The sequence below is a fragment of the Brachycentrus maculatus genome, unplaced genomic scaffold, assembly GCF_059751285.1.
Source record: "Brachycentrus maculatus isolate JH-2025_06_01 unplaced genomic scaffold, ASM5975128v1 h1tg000258l, whole genome shotgun sequence".
NCBI classification, from domain to species: Eukaryota; Metazoa; Arthropoda; class Insecta; order Trichoptera; family Brachycentridae; genus Brachycentrus; species Brachycentrus maculatus.
Window position 1 is genome coordinate 1236994 of NW_028281009.1, and position 16133 is coordinate 1253126.

Genomic DNA, 16133 nt, shown 5'->3' on the forward strand with positions numbered 1-16133 from the left:
ATATACCGTGGGTGTACTGAAAAAAAAAACGTTAACTCGAAAATATGCAATTTTGACTTAATGCTGCAGTATTATAAAGTTCTATAAACTAGCAAAATACACTAAGTAGTTTGAAATGTCATATTTATGTGGTTTTAAAAATAAATTCAACTTTAAGTTTAATAGCGGGCATTTTATTCAGGCTAAAAGCTTTAAATAACGGGGATTTTAGAGTTAATGTTTTTTGCCAGTATACCCTCGATATGTGTATACATACATGCATTCATGTACACATCCCATACATATATACATTTTTGGTATTTTGTGTTGACGAGCCAGTTTACATCATACCTCAAGACATAATTCCGGTCTGCAATATATACGAGAGTGGAGATACTCCGCAGATGAGCACGGTAGCTGGAGCACAAGAGAGGCAGCGGCTGCTTGCGACAGAAGCGCTTAGCTCGGCCTTCCACGCGGTCTTTCCATAGGAATGGAAACATCAAGCGAAGCCGGGGCATGCTCACGTGCACCTATCACAACTCAAAAGCTATATACATATATAGGTAACATAAAAGTAAACTTTAATTCTTCTTCTTCAAACCCAATCTGCACCTGATGGTGCATAGGGCACTGCATCATATAAACACAGTGTTATCTTGATCGTTAACACATGAAGGAAAGGTGACCAGGTACCAGTCCGAGGTAATACTTTTTGTTACTCTATAATTTGTGTTCCAGTCTTGTTAACCTTAATCCCATGTCCCAAAATGAGAAATATAAATTACTCATCGGGAATATTTTATGTACATATGACTTATGTATGTAATATGTTTTTGAATATAAATAAGTATTGATTAAATATATATGAAAAAATCACTTATATTTATTTAATCCCCCCTGGGAATAAAACCCGGGACCTCCAGTACGGTAGCCGAGCGTACTGAACATTAAACTATGGAGGGGTTTTGTCAAGCTATATGTCTGAAGCCCGCTGCTCCTCTGTTACAAACTACAATAGAATCTGAAAAATTCCTATGAAAGTTTTGTATCTTAGCAATCCATAATTAAAGATGCTTATTCCCAACATCTGTTTACATTCAACTCGAATATTGATTTAAAATCACCTACCACACACTAAATCTCCACGCATGACAAATATGGTTTCTCATTTGAAATGTTTTATAAATTGAGAAAGAAGTCTCATTCCTGGAAACCTTGAGTCTGGCATCTCCAGTATCCATCATGAGAAGAAGAAGAAGATAGATTTTACCTGTTCGGTAGTGTAGTAATTTTCCATGAGCCATATCTTGACATAGCCGGCAGCCGTGCCTGTGAAGAGGAACCTGTTATCGGCGTCCGTAGTGAGGCAGGTCACGTAATCTCCTTCTGTGTGGACGGCACAGAAGCAGGTCAAGTAGCCGCCCGCTGCATGTTCAGACCATACTTGCACCATTCCATCACCCAGTCCAATCAGGAAATTAGCTAAATATATACCAACTATATTGTAAGCACACTACAAAAAATGACCTAAGCAAAAAAAAATATATATGTTAACTGACTAAATCCTCGATTTTTAATAATTCAATTTATCAAAAGTATCAGGATTGATTTATGAATATTTTTGTTGAATTTTTCTTTAGAAATAAGGGCTATTTTAAATGTCTTATTGTACTATGTACTACTGTACTTGCTCACTTAATTATCTGATGATCTACAAATTACCAGTTTCTGCATTGATGGGCCTCGTACTGAGGAATATAATAGCATGTGCGGATACTTGCTGGATCATTTGAGGCATATCCGGAGGAGCGTCTCGCGGCCTTCTCACCCTGAGATTGTATAAATATAAGGTTAATGTATTATCTCATTTTAGCACCAAATAGAGAAAAATGTGCATTATTACCTCATTACATCTTGCGATCGAGAAGACGATCCTAATTTTTTTGATCCCGCTTTCTTGGAATATTGGATTTTTATCCTTTGTGTTGGATTCTGACACAAGTACTGTCTGGAATATTTAAAAAAAATTATGTACATAATCACATAACTCATAATCATATATACTTGCGCATATTCACATTTGCCTTAATAATTTTTCCTGATAGAGAAAGCTCCATACTTAAAAAATGGTTAGACCAGTCATTGGTCCCTGTATTCTACCCTTATCCACTTAAGTTAATTATATTCTCTAGTATATTACAAAGGGTCTGCCTCCGTAGTGTAATGGTCAGCATGCTTGGCTACCGCTCTGGAGGTCCCGGGTTCAATTCCCAGGGGGGGTCAAATAAATACAAGTGATTTTTTCACTGTAATATTTATTCAATATTACCCTGGACTGGTACCTGAAGCGGAGGGCTGATCACCTTTCCTTCATGTATAAACGATCAAGATAACACTTCGTTTATATGAAGCAGTGCCCTATGCACCATTGGGGTGCGGATAAGGGTTTTATTATTATTATTATTATATTACAAAGGGTAAGGACTAGCTTAACCCGTTTTTTTTTTGTGGTTTGTGAATACAGGTAAAAACGGGTAGTATTAAAATTAGTTGCGAAAAAGGAATTCAGGCACCCTGAAACTTGTTGCCATCAGTCATAAGTGAATAAAAATATTATAGTCGGCCTTACCTGACAGGTCTCCCAGTATCCAGTTTCCACAGAATCAGTTCTCCAGCAAAGCTGATGGTTCCTAGCACTTCGGTGGACCTCAGCGCACCACCGGACACGTCCTCAGTGTGACGGGTCTCCCAAATCTTGCCCGTGTCTCCTGCCTTTATTGAACTGTCATCAAACTCTGTTATGTGGCGGTTCCAGCCAATAGCCAAAATTCTAAACATAAAAAACAATGTGTATATATTCACAGCTTTCATTAATGATTTTTATTTTTAGGAATGTGAAATTGATGACATTATTCCTGGACTTCAGAAAAGCATTTACCGTGAAACCTCTATCTATTGTTCCTCGAATAATCGTTTTCGTGTCGTCGTTTATTTATTTTATCCCGACTTAATTTCATACTAAACTAAACCGCATCGATCGTTTCTCTATCACCATTTACCGCATTTATCGTTCGAATTAAGGTGCATATTTAATACATTTTGTCTAATTTTTTTACATTATTTCCAATTTTTTTACATTCAACGGCAACGAGATAGAGAATCTACAACGTATGGGATAGAAACTATCGAAAGCTTGTGTAACCGATAGCAGGAGAGGTCGATATTGATGAAAAGGAGCAGTGGCTTGTACCTGAATTTCCAGAAGCGTGCACACTCTTTGAAAGAAAACTTTCTACAATGCACATTCAATAACAGATGCTGAAAAAAATACTATTTGCAAAGCCGAAAATATACTATTGACTTACGAAAATAAAACAGTTAAAAAACAAAATTATTTTTTTAAATTCTATACAGGTTTGTATTTTTTTTTAAATAAATACATTTGCATCTGAAACATGTATTCTTCTTAAAATTTTAGCCTACAAATGGTTATGCAGATTGGGAGGACGGTATCTTTACTTGGTCGTATCTATTTGCGTATTGACCTCTTAATCCCGCATTCATTGTTTTCCCGAATTCATAGTTTATTTTAATAGATCCCTGTAAAAACAATAGATAGAGGTTTCAGGTTGATGCACTGAGATAAATTCAAATGTTGTCAAATCAAGACCTATTTCAGAGAATAATCCTCACCTATTTGAAATCCACAAAACAAAGGTGACTTCATTCATGTATTCAATAGACATGTTCTTTAAACAGGAGCCAGTATTGAAGTTCCATGTCTAAAATATCATGAATTTTAATGTTAAATTAAATATATTAAATATGAAAAATACATTATAAAATAGGCATGTAGATGAAAAGGACACACAAGAAAACAAAAACCTTCAAAGATCCATCTCGTGCTCCAGTGAGAAGTAACTGATATCCAGGATCAAAAGTTGCAGCTGTTATTTCAACTCCTATTGTCTCTCCATTGAAAACCCTTGTATGAGCGTCATATATTGTGGTTTGGCGGATACCTGATGGAACCAATGTAGTTTGTTTTTACTCTGCCCAATATTCATACAAATAAATAAGAAAATGTTGCGAAAGGCAATATAGTAACACTCACTTAACCAAAGGGTTAAAAACGTAAAGACACTTATTGTTAATTTTAGTAGTTTAATTTTCACTGCAGAGAAAACAAAAAACTTTGCTTTTGCATATATACTAATCGCAAATGAATTTTTATTAAATTTTGTTATAGCAATACCAATATAATAAATTGGACCACATCAGTAAGGATATATTTTTCCTAATTAAATTGTTAACAAAAGAGTAACCAGTTGTAATATCCCAGCATATGATGATGCTATCACTCCCGCATGTGACCACTGTCTTGAAGAGTGCATTGTACAAGACCACCGACACGGGCTTGGCATGAGTAAAGCCGTCTGTATGGAGCTGATTCAGTTTGGGGTCACAGCGAATGATGGCTACTTGCAAACTCGCCAAGATCAGGTCTCTGTTGGCAATGTTGTACACACTCACAATGGGCGTGTGGTCGCCTATGCTTGATGGTATGTCCCTGTAGGTCTATAGATGAAATCAATTAATTAAAGAGATCATAAACCATGCCGTTACATTACACACATTTCGATCATCTGATACATTCAATTAAGTATACATTTTTTATGTGCATAATATCACCCCTGAAAAAATAAAATAGGATATTTTAATTTGACTAAATATGCAGAAGGAAATTAGATGGAATTTCGAAGTAAATGTTCTTGATATTTTATAAAAATATTATTTCAACATAAAAATATTTTTACAAATATTTTTGGCAAGATTTGATTTTTAGCTATACATATTGTTAAGTTCCAAGTTACTGTAAATTAGGCATCCAAATTTAACAATTTAAACTTTAATTGGATAATATGTAGTTTTTATGGATTATTTTGTGTTGATTTGCTGTTAAAAGCACTCCTTGGCAAGGTGGACTAATGTCATATTACATATTATTCATATCACCTGGAGGCATGACTGGTCTCGCGTACTCCACACCTTGATGATGCGTGCGGTATCGAGGGAGTACAGTTTGGTACTCTTGGACTGCAGGAAGACGGTGCGGATGGGAGCATGGTGGCCACGGAATCTGCAGCTAGGTCGTGACGGGACAAACGCACTCCACAGAAAGACTGTACCGTTACTGCTGCCAGTTGCTATAGTATGACATTCCTCATCAAACGTAAAGCACAAAACACCCTGTGAAAATCAAACAATCATAATGTTGTCATATAGAATATGACTGTATGTGCTTTCAAGTGAAAATGTCTATGGGCGATGAGAAAAATGAAAGATTGTATAGGTTTCATCTTCATTTCGATACTGCCCAGAGTTTTCTACTTCTTTTTAATTTGTGAAATAAAATTACTCAAACTAATAAAATGAGGATTTACAAAATTCCATTATGGTGTCAATTACTAAGGGTCTCCAGGAACTGCCAAGATTACATTATATTATTCTTCTTCTCCGTCTTATTCCTCATTACTGAGGGTTGTGACCCTCATTACATTTTATTAGGTCTTTATCAATTTATTTGAAAATAATAGTTTTCAGGTAAGGCTGAGCTATTTGTACTTAAAAATAGCTACCCAGTCATAGCAGAGTGGGAGTAAATTGAAATGCTGACTCAAGAGTATGTGACACTATTCACGGGACATAATTTGACTCTTTACATACAGGTATGTGATAAAAAAATTTAAAGAACATTTTTGACCTGTTTTTATGTTTGGAATTATATGTTATAGGAATTGGTTATATTGTGAGCTTATTGTAAAGGCCTATGAGAAAGAAAAAAACTATATTAACCCTTCCCTTACGATGCTAAAAACTTCCGCGTGCACTGGTGATATGTATTTTGTACACCATATGAAAATGTGATTTAAAAATGAGAAAAATGTAAATATTCCTAAATGTTGTTTTTATTAAGCATAATTGAAATGCATCAACTTTGTAATGTTAACTTTGGTAAATACCTAAAAAAGAGAAAAAAATACATTGCAATTGCCACCAAAGCTGGCGCAGCGATATGACCACCCCGAACGACGACTCGTGCGCTGCCAAAATGAGCGAAAATCATCGGAAACAGTATGAAGCCACATGCTCGTGTACGTAAAGTGCGGCACGCACGCATACTCTGAGAAACGTTTGTGTATTGGTGATTCTATCCCCGATTTATTTTACAATTTATTTATTTCTGTCGCTGCAAATGAATAGCTTTATATTATAATAATTTTATGTAGGACGTAAAAGTATTACGGAGGATTACAAAAATTCTGAGCCCGTATCTATTATAATTTATATTGATATTCTTATTTTTAAAGTCAAGTTGTAGCAAATACATATCACCGGGAGGAGAAGGTTTAGAACTAAATTTAATTTTTTTGCATATCATATCGCTCACTCCTTTCAAGAACGTCATAAATCAAAATACTTGATTTTTCAGGAGAACGTTTTTAATGTTTAAAAAAATAATACAATTTATTAAAAATAAATATCAAGCCACTTATTGAACTTTTTACTGTGTAACTAATCTTTTTAGGTAAAATCTGAAGGTTTTTTCTCCATTTGAAAAATATTAAGTATATTTAAAAAAATAATTAAACAATACCTTTTCTTAAAAATGCAAAAATAACACTTTCTGCTCTGTAGCGGGTAAATATTAAATTAAAAATATGCCTCTTTTGCTAGGATATAGTACAATTTTTGGGCATTCCGAAAACATGCACAACTGAAAATTGACAATTTTTGATTTATAACGTTCTTGAAAGGAGTGAGCAATATGTTGTTGTATCTTGTTATGATATTGGTACATTATATTTTTTTGGATATTGGTATGTAGTTCCATTTCTGTGAATTCACTTTAGATTTATTCTATTTTATAGTAATAATAAAAAATGAGGCAATCGATAATACCATGGTAATGGCAAAAATATTGCGCATATTAGAATTTGTTAGGCTGTAAGTAGTCAGTCCAGTGGTGCAATCACTACAGGATATTACGCTGCTCAGGCTGGAATAGTATGACACCTGGCACACTGGAGCACTATGTAGTCCATACAACTCTCTCACCGCCATTCCACTTAGTTTTCCCTAGAAATTTAATAATCTTTTTTAAAGTCTAGATTCATAACCTTTCATCCGTCAAATTAAAAATATTGGATACTTTTCCTGTGTAATTGTACAAAAAACTATAGTGAATGAATGTTTTGTGGATTGTTTTATTATTCTTTAAATCAGTAATGTGTTTCACATGTTTCCACATGGAATTTTATTTTATTCAATTTTGTTTAGAAAGTAATATTTGACTTTTTAATCATATATTATTTACATGGATTATAAATTGGATTATAAATAGGATTATAAATAGGATTATGAATAATTAAAAAAATATATTCCATCCGTTTTAAATATTGGGTATTGACTAAACATTACAATTTATGCAAAAGAAGTTAAGAGCCTACTCCAATACTTGAATCAAGAGAAATATTAATGAATTCTCTCATTAGAAAATATTAATAAAATACACTCTATTTGCTGACCTTAACAAGATTTTTGAAAGTGAGTTTGGTTAGCATCCTGCCAGTTCTCTTTTGGAAGGGCCCGAGATTCCATGTGTTAAACGACATAATAAAGACATTTCCTCCTTCATCTCCAGCTACAAGAAAGCAGGTCTGATCTTGTTCCTTGGGCCTTTCTATTATGGAGTCTCCTACATTTAACCTGAATGACTGCAACAGCTTAAGAAAATTATCGCTGTGGAAATGAAGGCAGCTGATATTGTAATCCCATTTTACTATGATGACTCGGGCTGTCAGACCTCCAGCCGTGGTATCGTAGAAATAAAGTTCTTTTTGTGAAGTAGATATGGCAAGGATGTTCACATCCGGCATGCATACAGCTCGCAGGAGGGTGGTCTTTGTATTGGAATCTCTTTTCATAGCTAGAAGTTGATCATCTTTTGAATAATAATATAAAAGATTCAAAGTAAAATAACCGAGTAATTTTGAAAGAGAACCTAACTCTTCTGTACTTCAAAGAAATTAATGCTTACTACTATTTAAAATAAAATGTAAACTTCGTTTTTAACCACGTTTACTTTTGGTACTTTTTCAAACCGATTTCGACAAGTACTTCAGATTGGATATGTACAGTTTATATCTATCCCTGAAGATGAAAAGGTGCTTATTGAAACCAGTATCACCAAAAAAACATTCAAGAAAATAATACTTACCACAATCAGCTGTAGTAGATCTAATCAACTCCATATCCAAAGTCCACCAGTTGACGACTCCTTCAAAACTAAGGGTAACGTAAGTCCCTTGAATAGGATTGCCCCAGCTGTTCTGTTATGTTTTTAAATAAAGTTATTTACAATATCATTTTGCAGATAAAAGTTTAGCATTTTTAGCCATCAAAATTAAACACGTATAATAAATTTTAAAAAAGTGCTTTTTTCAGATAATGATGACACATTGATGTAATGTAAACATGGCATTTACATGAAATTATCAATTTAACTATGGGTGCACAAACGTATTCAGTGATTGAAAAAATTAGAGGAGAGCAAGTGTAAAACAATGTACGGTTATTTTGTTAATTCTTCGACTATTAAAAATATTAGGTCCTTATACAAGAAATTATTTTTGTAAATAAAACTACATGTAACAAAAAACTGAGAAAACTGCAATAAAAAATGTTAAAAAAGAGATTCACTGTTACGAGTAATAGTATGATAGTGTGTTGGAACATTGATATATACATTTTAGAAGGAATGTGTATTTGATTACGCATTTTTATCGATCGTTGCGCGGTATGATCGATAATCCTGAAATCATCCGGAGGATTGGTCTGTATGTTCCCGATAGCTACCTAAGACAGCGTCAGCATAGATTGTTTCAAAGTCCTATATACAGGACCAACCTGCCGTTGGTTATCACTGTAGAAAGAGCTACCGCTATGCTGAATATGACGCCGAATATCTGTTCCATGTGTCTGAAAAAGTATTCCGAAGCGGGATTCTTCTGCATCTTTACCAATAGTATTCTTACTTATTTTAGATTTTCGTTAATGTATACACCTTAAATTTTAGTTTGTAATGTGTATATTAATTAAAAATGAATAAATAAATTGAATTCAATTAAATTTTCACACTAGACCAGACATAAATAAATCAGATATAACGTACTCTATATATTTAAAAAATAAAATTAGATTCTCTTTATGTACATAAAAAATATATTTTCAAGGTATCCATAGAATCTAGAAAGTCTATCACAAAAAAAAATTAAATTTATTTATTGATATTGATGTTAAAAAAAAGTTTGAATATTTAACCGACGATGACGGAGAAAAATCACTGTGGCAATATGGATTCATTATATCACATGGAAAAAAACTGTTCTTAGAAGTTTTCTCTTACTGACAAAAGGTATTAATTTCTTGGTTGTGATAAGTATCTGTATAATTTAGTTATTTTTTGAAGAATTTTTATAAAAATACAGTATAGCTATATTTAAAAAAAAAACCATCACCTACTTTGTCAATATTGAGAGAAAAGCATATTTCATGTATAGCGTGAGGGTGTCTAGATTTGAGGATTATTGGTTTCATGCTAATTGGAGGCACCAGCCCTCCTGCTTCATATCTCAGTTCTAAACTATCCTTAGCCGCATAACACAACAACAAGTAAGACACAAATTCATCCCAGTTCACTACGCCATTTCTATTGGAGTTTATCTAGAATTCATACAATTTAAAGAAACATACAAATATACTTTATTTCCTCTAAATAATAATATAAAATGAAGCGTCACTTGTTACGGAGTTCAATTAATATGATTTCTAATTTTAATAACTGGGACATTCTATAGGACAGACAGATCTGGGTATTATTTTTACTGGGTCTTAGATATTAAGTTGTTTCATTTTTTAATCTTGCATCTGGCTAAATATCATTCATGCCTAATAGTTAAGTAATATATTGATAACCTCGGGGATTCAGTATTTATTGAATCTCCGAGTTAATACATAAATCAAGTATTTGTGCACAGATTTGAACTAAGCAAAAAATGAAAAGTGAAGTGTTAAAAAAATACTTGTTTCTTAGTATGCAAAATATTTTAGAATGAATCTCAAATAAATACAATAAAATTTTAACTCTATTTACTTCACAAGAACCTTAAGAGATGGAGGTTTTTACCCAAAATACTCAAATAAACTTCATTCCTTAAGGGTAGTATTACAAAGGCGTTAACTACATATTGCAGAGAATGCAAACCATATTGTTGGGGTGTTAATCTTACTGGATTTTTTCTCCTTTGTAATTGAGACCCAATCTATAGACAGCATATTCCAATAAAAATGGAACAATTTACCTACTTTTAAAAACAATATGTTGAAATCCTCATCATCAAACTCAATATTTAATACATCTTTAAGAGCTTCTTGTAATCCAACTCTATCTAAAACATTATATAAAGCAGCATCAAACTTTTCTTTCACCAGTGGCAAGCTATTAATTTCACAGATTTTATCCAACTCAATCTTTTTTTTTATTTCTTCAACAGATTCATCTTTTATATCTCTACTTTTAGCTTTTATAACAGACTCTTCAATTTTAAGAGATTCCTCAGACTTCTCCGATTCTTCTTCTTCATTTTCATCCATAATAACATTAAATTAAACTATTTAATTAATTTATAATTACAAACAAAAATGTAAAAAAGGTCATTATATTAAATTTATTCAACAATGTATATTTATTTTTTAAATTCTGAACATTAAATTATTTTAAATAATATGAATATAACTTGTTACTTAACTACCAAAACTCAGTGCCTTCTTTATTTTTAGTAAAAACAGTGACAGTTTTGGGAATGTTACATCAGTTATTATTAGTAAACCGTTTTAAAATATGTGAAACATTTTGCTTTAATTCATTTTATTTTAAAATATCCGATTAATTTATTTGTTTTAATTGCAAGTCCTTGTAACAGTTATATGATAGAGAGGTGAAATCATGATTGATAATACATTGATTGCCAACATTTAAATGTTGCCATAAAAACCATAATTATTTTCTCTCCAAATTGGTTTCTAGGCAACCAAGTAAAAACAATAACATGGGAAATGTCATATCATGATATTAAATATTGATTTTATACATAAACGAAGCATTGGAAATGTTCATTGTTAATTTAGTTTGTGTTCTTTTGTAGAAGAATCTTTGGTCCTGGAATTTTTTAAGTTTAAGATAAAACACTTATACAAGTTTAAGTATTCAATTCCCCGTTAATTTAGAATATGAAATAATAATAAAGTAAGAACTTGCAACATTTCAAATTTGAATAAAGTAAATGGAACCTTTATATGAGGCTCTCATCTTGTACAGAAATCGAAAATATGAAAAATGCTCAGAGAAATGTGCAACTATTTTACTAAACAATCCTTCGGATCAGGCGGCGTGGATATTACAATTGCAAGCACTGACGGCTTGTGTGAAACTAGATGAACTGGATGCTGAAGGGGCTGACGGTGGGATTAGAGAGCTGGGAAATGGGGAGGGGATTTGGAGCGAAGCTGTGGCAACGGCACCACGACCAGGAACTTCTCTCAGGCATCCGCTGCAGACTGTTAACACAGCTTTGGTATTTGAAAAAAAAAGTTTTTTTAAAGATAAATACTTCTGTTACTTATAACATACAAAAATATTTCAATTTCTTACTATTTTGTAGACCTAAGTGCCCCGTTAGTAAAAATAGAAATCAACTTGTGGTATAGTGGGTTCAAACCCAGAAACTAACAATGGGACCACAACCCAATTTATTATTATTATTATTATTATTATGTACCAATCGCACTTCTTGATAACATTTTGGACCGCTATACTAAACCTTGATTCCTGGATAATGTTTGATACAATACAGTCCAGAACAAAGACAAGGAGTATGAATGACATACATTGCATAATTAATCTAGAAAAACACAGTTAGCATGACCATGAAAATCCTAGATAATATATAGAACAATTATTTCTTACAATCATTATCATCTTCTACCATTCATAAACGCTCACTATGTAGAGCATATTATCATCATAAATGGAAAACTATTACATAAAATGAGACTTTTACAGTTTTGTTAATCACATTTTTAATGAATGTATTAGGTTTTGTAAGATTTGCCAACCGACGAGTTTGTATCTTCTGGGTGTTTCCTAAATTAAAAATATTGATATAGAAGTTATCAGTAACCTAATTTGGTGAGTACTTGGTGTCTGAGAACTTCAATTGTTATTTCAGCGGCGCCCGGGAACTGGTCTGGCCACAGCTCACACTCCCGCAACAGCCCGAGCTGGTACATCCCGACTATCTCGTACGGCTCGGACGCCCGCCACAGCGCGTGCTGCTCTAGCGACGGCTCATGCTAGGGCTGTGCGCCTCGGGACAGCCTCCGAGGCCGACAGAAGTCAACCTCTGGTGGATCTGTCTAGGCTCGAGGTCCCTAAGTATGCTAGGGATCAAAGAGTGGCTAAAGTACTATTCGAATATCTCTACTTCCATGAGGGAGATTACAAAAATGTAAATACTCACTATAATATTTATGATACTGATTTCAATTTCTCAAAAGAAATGTTTTAAATAAACCTCTGTAAGTAAAAAGGTCTTTTAAATTTTTAATTATCTAACTAAGCCTAATCTTGTTAAAAAAGAGCAAAACTGATAAAATGATAATCCTTTCATAGTTATAACTTTCTTAACTAAATACTTAAATGAAACCTTTAACTATAAAAAATATGCTACCAATCTTTACTTCACAATCTGACCGGCAGGCAATGGAACTGGCAGTACACGCTACGCAAGCGTGTAACTTCTCAGACTGGTGGTGGAAGGTTGCCCTAGGCCGCTGTTATCTTGCCTTGGGGCTATTGAGAGATGCAGAACAGCAACTCCAGAGTGCAGTCAAGCAGCAGCGGCGTTGTGACACCCCTCTGCGACTATCTCGGGTCCTATGTCGCCTTGACCAACCGACCGCCGCTCTGCAAGTGTGTCGGGCTGCTGAAAAATCTTTTCCAGGAGATGTCGGTTTACTGACAGAACAGGTAAAATTTGAAAATATGTATGCAAAATGTTTTAAGTGACAATTTAAAAATAATTATTTTCAAGCATTGATAGCTACGTCTGCATTTTTGAGTTATAGTGGTGAAAACAATAATTACATAATCAAACTATCGTGTTTTTATGGATGTGATTTTTGTATGTATCACTTGCTTTATAATGGGAATATTATGAAAAGTTTATATTTAAGAAGGGCTTAATAGAGAGATCAATTATAATTTTTGTTATTCATTCAAGAGTTTTAAATTTTAGGCAAGATTACTCGAAGCCCTAGGTGAACTGCCACAATCTGTTAAAGTATATCGCTTAGTTGCTATACAAGATGCTATGAATACAGAAGCCATTGCCAGTATCGCTGTTTACCACTTCTATAATGATCAACCGGAGCTAGCTCTTAGATATTACAGGTAAAATTAATATTGTCTACCTTGTATTAAAAAATACATTGACAAATGCAAATGAGTGCTTCAGATTTTACCTTTTACTTCTCATATTAGGTAAATAATAAAAATTACTTTATACGTTTTATGATGCTCTTATTACTGTATTCAAAATATTATTTTACTTCAAGATGAGTTTTATCAACAAACAAAAGAAATTAAATTGTACAAAGTTATTCTATATTTTTTGCAATTCTGTAATGTTTCAGTAACTCTTAAATATCTGTTATTTATACAAATATGTTATTATTTTTTTAGTAGAATATTTTGATACCCTTTTTATCTGAAAATTATATGATAATAATCTTATTTTAAACTTTATTTATTGACTGATTTTTTAGTCTATGAAAATGTGTCTTTAATAATTCCATATAAGATTACTTCATTTAACATAATTATAACTGACAGACGCGTTTTGGCAATGGGGGCTTATTCAGCTGAAGTGTTCAGCAATCTGGCACTATGCTGTCTTCGTGCACAACACTGGGACCTGACCCTGGCTTGCTTTAGAAGGGCACTGCTTCTAGCTACAGAACCTAATATGTGCGCTAGTCTATGGTACAATCTCTCACATCTAGCGTTGGTAAGTAAAATATGTGTATTTATGTTATGAATATATCTTCCCTTGTTAGAAATTATATTAAATATACATCAATACTTATCGTATTTATCGTTAGGTACCTGATAAATCAGGGTAATGCTAAATAGCATTATAAATGATATCAAAATTTTAATAATGTACTGCATAAGAACATCCATTAATTCTGAGATATATTCGAGAAAATATGTGCTAAATAAAATTGTTACCATGACCAAATTAAAAACACGCAAACTCCAGACTGACATTCAATGATTATTATACTATACCATAGATTGGTGAAATATGTTTTCAAATGTGTTAATTTTTTTGTTAAGTAAGAAGGTGTCTTTTTCAAAGTCAGTAAAATGTTATATCTGTAGTGCACTGAACCAGATATAAGAGTGGTAAAAATTGAAATATTTTTAATTTTGGTCAATGTTGTCCAGGAGTTTAAAGTTACCCAGATTTATTTAGTATGTATGTACATAAACATTTTTATTGATAAGTTAATCAATTAAATTTTTTTAGTCAATCGGAGATGTGAATTTGGCCACTCAGTGCCTGCGTTTATGCCTGGGTGTGGATCCCTCACATGCCGCCGCTTTGAACAACCTGGCAACATTGGAGGCTCGTCGCGGAAGGTCCACTACTGCACAATCTCTTCTCTCTGCAGCTCTCTCAGCCGACCCTACATTGGTTGAGGCCAAAGAAAACCTCACCAATATTAAGGCCTTCTAGTTACATCATCAGATTGCGTCATCTCATCAAACAAAATGGCTATCAACAATATTTTATAAAAATACTATTTTGTTAAATAAACATGTGGAAAGTATTTTTAATTTAACTTTTTGAATCATACAAGTTTATGTTACTAAACACTCAAACCTAGACAATTCAGTAAGAAATGGAAGGACAGCTGAGAGTTCTTGGTCAGAGATTTACATACTCGTACATATATATTGAGTCTCTTGATGCAATATATTGAATAGCCACTCACTTCATATCTTGCACTCCTCGTGTATTAATAATTCCATTATGATCTAAATGCTCACTAAATGGATGATGGATCCAACTTTCCTGGGAAAAAGCATGTATACGGGTAAACAGAGGTATTATTTATACCCCTCAATACTAAATAAATACTCTTGACCATAATCATCATATTAGACTCGCATTGAAATATGAGAATACTGCGTAAATTAGCAATGATGATTTTTTTCTAAATGACTCCGCAAAGCTTCTTCTTTTATAGCAGGCCTGGCCAACCCAAATTGCACCCCGGGCCGCATTGTTAACCTAAAATTTTCCCAAGGGCCGCATACAGACATTAGAAAAAAATTATAACAACGAATTTCATACTTATTGATTTTTTGTAAGTATTATAAACAATTTGAACGCAGAGGTAATCAGAAAGTGCAATCAGGGTAGTTGTGAAAAAAAAAATTACTACGATCAGATTTGCGAAGGAAACAAACGTTGAAAAATATTACCAATTTTATTTAAAATAAAACCCATTTATCAATGGCCACTAAGTACGAGATTTTAATTTCTTTACGTTTACTTAATTTTTGTAAAGCTATTTCAATAGCTGAAATTGCACAGCTTTACTGGTTTTCAAGATTGCCTTAAATTGACGATGCTGAAGAGTGTGCGAACGGATATAGTTCACTGTTTTTATAACTTCTTCTCCGTCTTAATCCTCATTGCTGAGGGTTGTGACCCTTGCAGAAGCAATGACTCTTCTCCAGTTATCCCTTGACTGCGCTGCACGTAGCGCTCCATTGAGTTTTTATAACAACATGCATAATTTGGCTCATAGATAATACTTGAGCGCATAAATTTTGTTGATGTATAAAACAGTGTATCACATTTATAACACTGGTTTAAAAATATATTCATCATATGTCCGCGGGCCGCGTAAGGGTCGCGGGTTGGCCACCCATGTTTTAGAGGGTTGTTTGCACG

At 33.3% G+C, this 16133-nt stretch overlaps 2 protein-coding genes across 4 annotated transcripts in view; one reads left to right on the top strand and one right to left on the bottom strand.

Annotated features, from left to right (window-relative positions):
* Positions 1 to 10782, bottom strand: part of LOC148305957 (WD repeat-containing protein on Y chromosome-like) — a 13089-nt gene extending 2307 nt beyond the window's left edge. Inside the window, exons 1-14 of one of the 2 annotated variants that reach the window (XM_088265853.1) lie at positions 10411 to 10782; positions 9568 to 9768; positions 8264 to 8375; positions 7572 to 7972; positions 6946 to 7122; positions 4999 to 5232; positions 4308 to 4560; positions 3868 to 4004; positions 3676 to 3764; positions 2612 to 2812; positions 1886 to 1990; positions 1705 to 1811; positions 1253 to 1311; positions 331 to 512 (exon numbers count right to left, since the gene is read on the bottom strand). In XM_088265853.1, the coding sequence (XP_088121979.1) occupies positions 331 to 512; positions 1253 to 1311; positions 1705 to 1811; positions 1886 to 1990; positions 2612 to 2812; positions 3676 to 3764; positions 3868 to 4004; positions 4308 to 4560; positions 4999 to 5232; positions 6946 to 7122; positions 7572 to 7972; positions 8264 to 8375; positions 9568 to 9768; positions 10411 to 10698 (2546 nt within the window). In that variant the 5' untranslated portion in view covers positions 10699 to 10782. Of the gene's footprint in view, positions 1 to 330; positions 513 to 1252; positions 1465 to 1704; positions 1812 to 1885; positions 1991 to 2611; positions 2813 to 3675; positions 3765 to 3867; positions 4005 to 4307; positions 4561 to 4998; positions 5233 to 6945; positions 7123 to 7571; positions 7973 to 8263; positions 8376 to 9567; positions 9769 to 10410 lie in introns of both variants that reach the window. The other variant, XM_088265852.1, reaches the window with a different exon arrangement.
* Positions 9379 to 15000, top strand: BBS8 (tetratricopeptide repeat protein 8). 2 transcript variants are annotated; one of them, XM_088265855.1, is made up of 7 exons: positions 9379 to 9460; positions 11250 to 11678; positions 12333 to 12611; positions 12863 to 13132; positions 13401 to 13555; positions 13997 to 14171; positions 14697 to 15000. In XM_088265855.1, exons 2-7 carry the CDS (start codon positions 11388 to 11390, stop codon positions 14904 to 14906), a joined length of 1380 nt encoding a protein of 459 aa, XP_088121981.1. In that variant the 5' UTR covers positions 9379 to 9460; positions 11250 to 11387; the 3' UTR covers positions 14907 to 15000. The 2 variants fall into 2 exon arrangements, with proteins under 2 accessions (XP_088121981.1, XP_088121980.1); XM_088265854.1 differs by lacking the exon at positions 9379 to 9460 and having other exon boundaries at positions 11163 to 11678.
* Positions 15001 to 16133: the final 1133 nt, after the last annotated feature.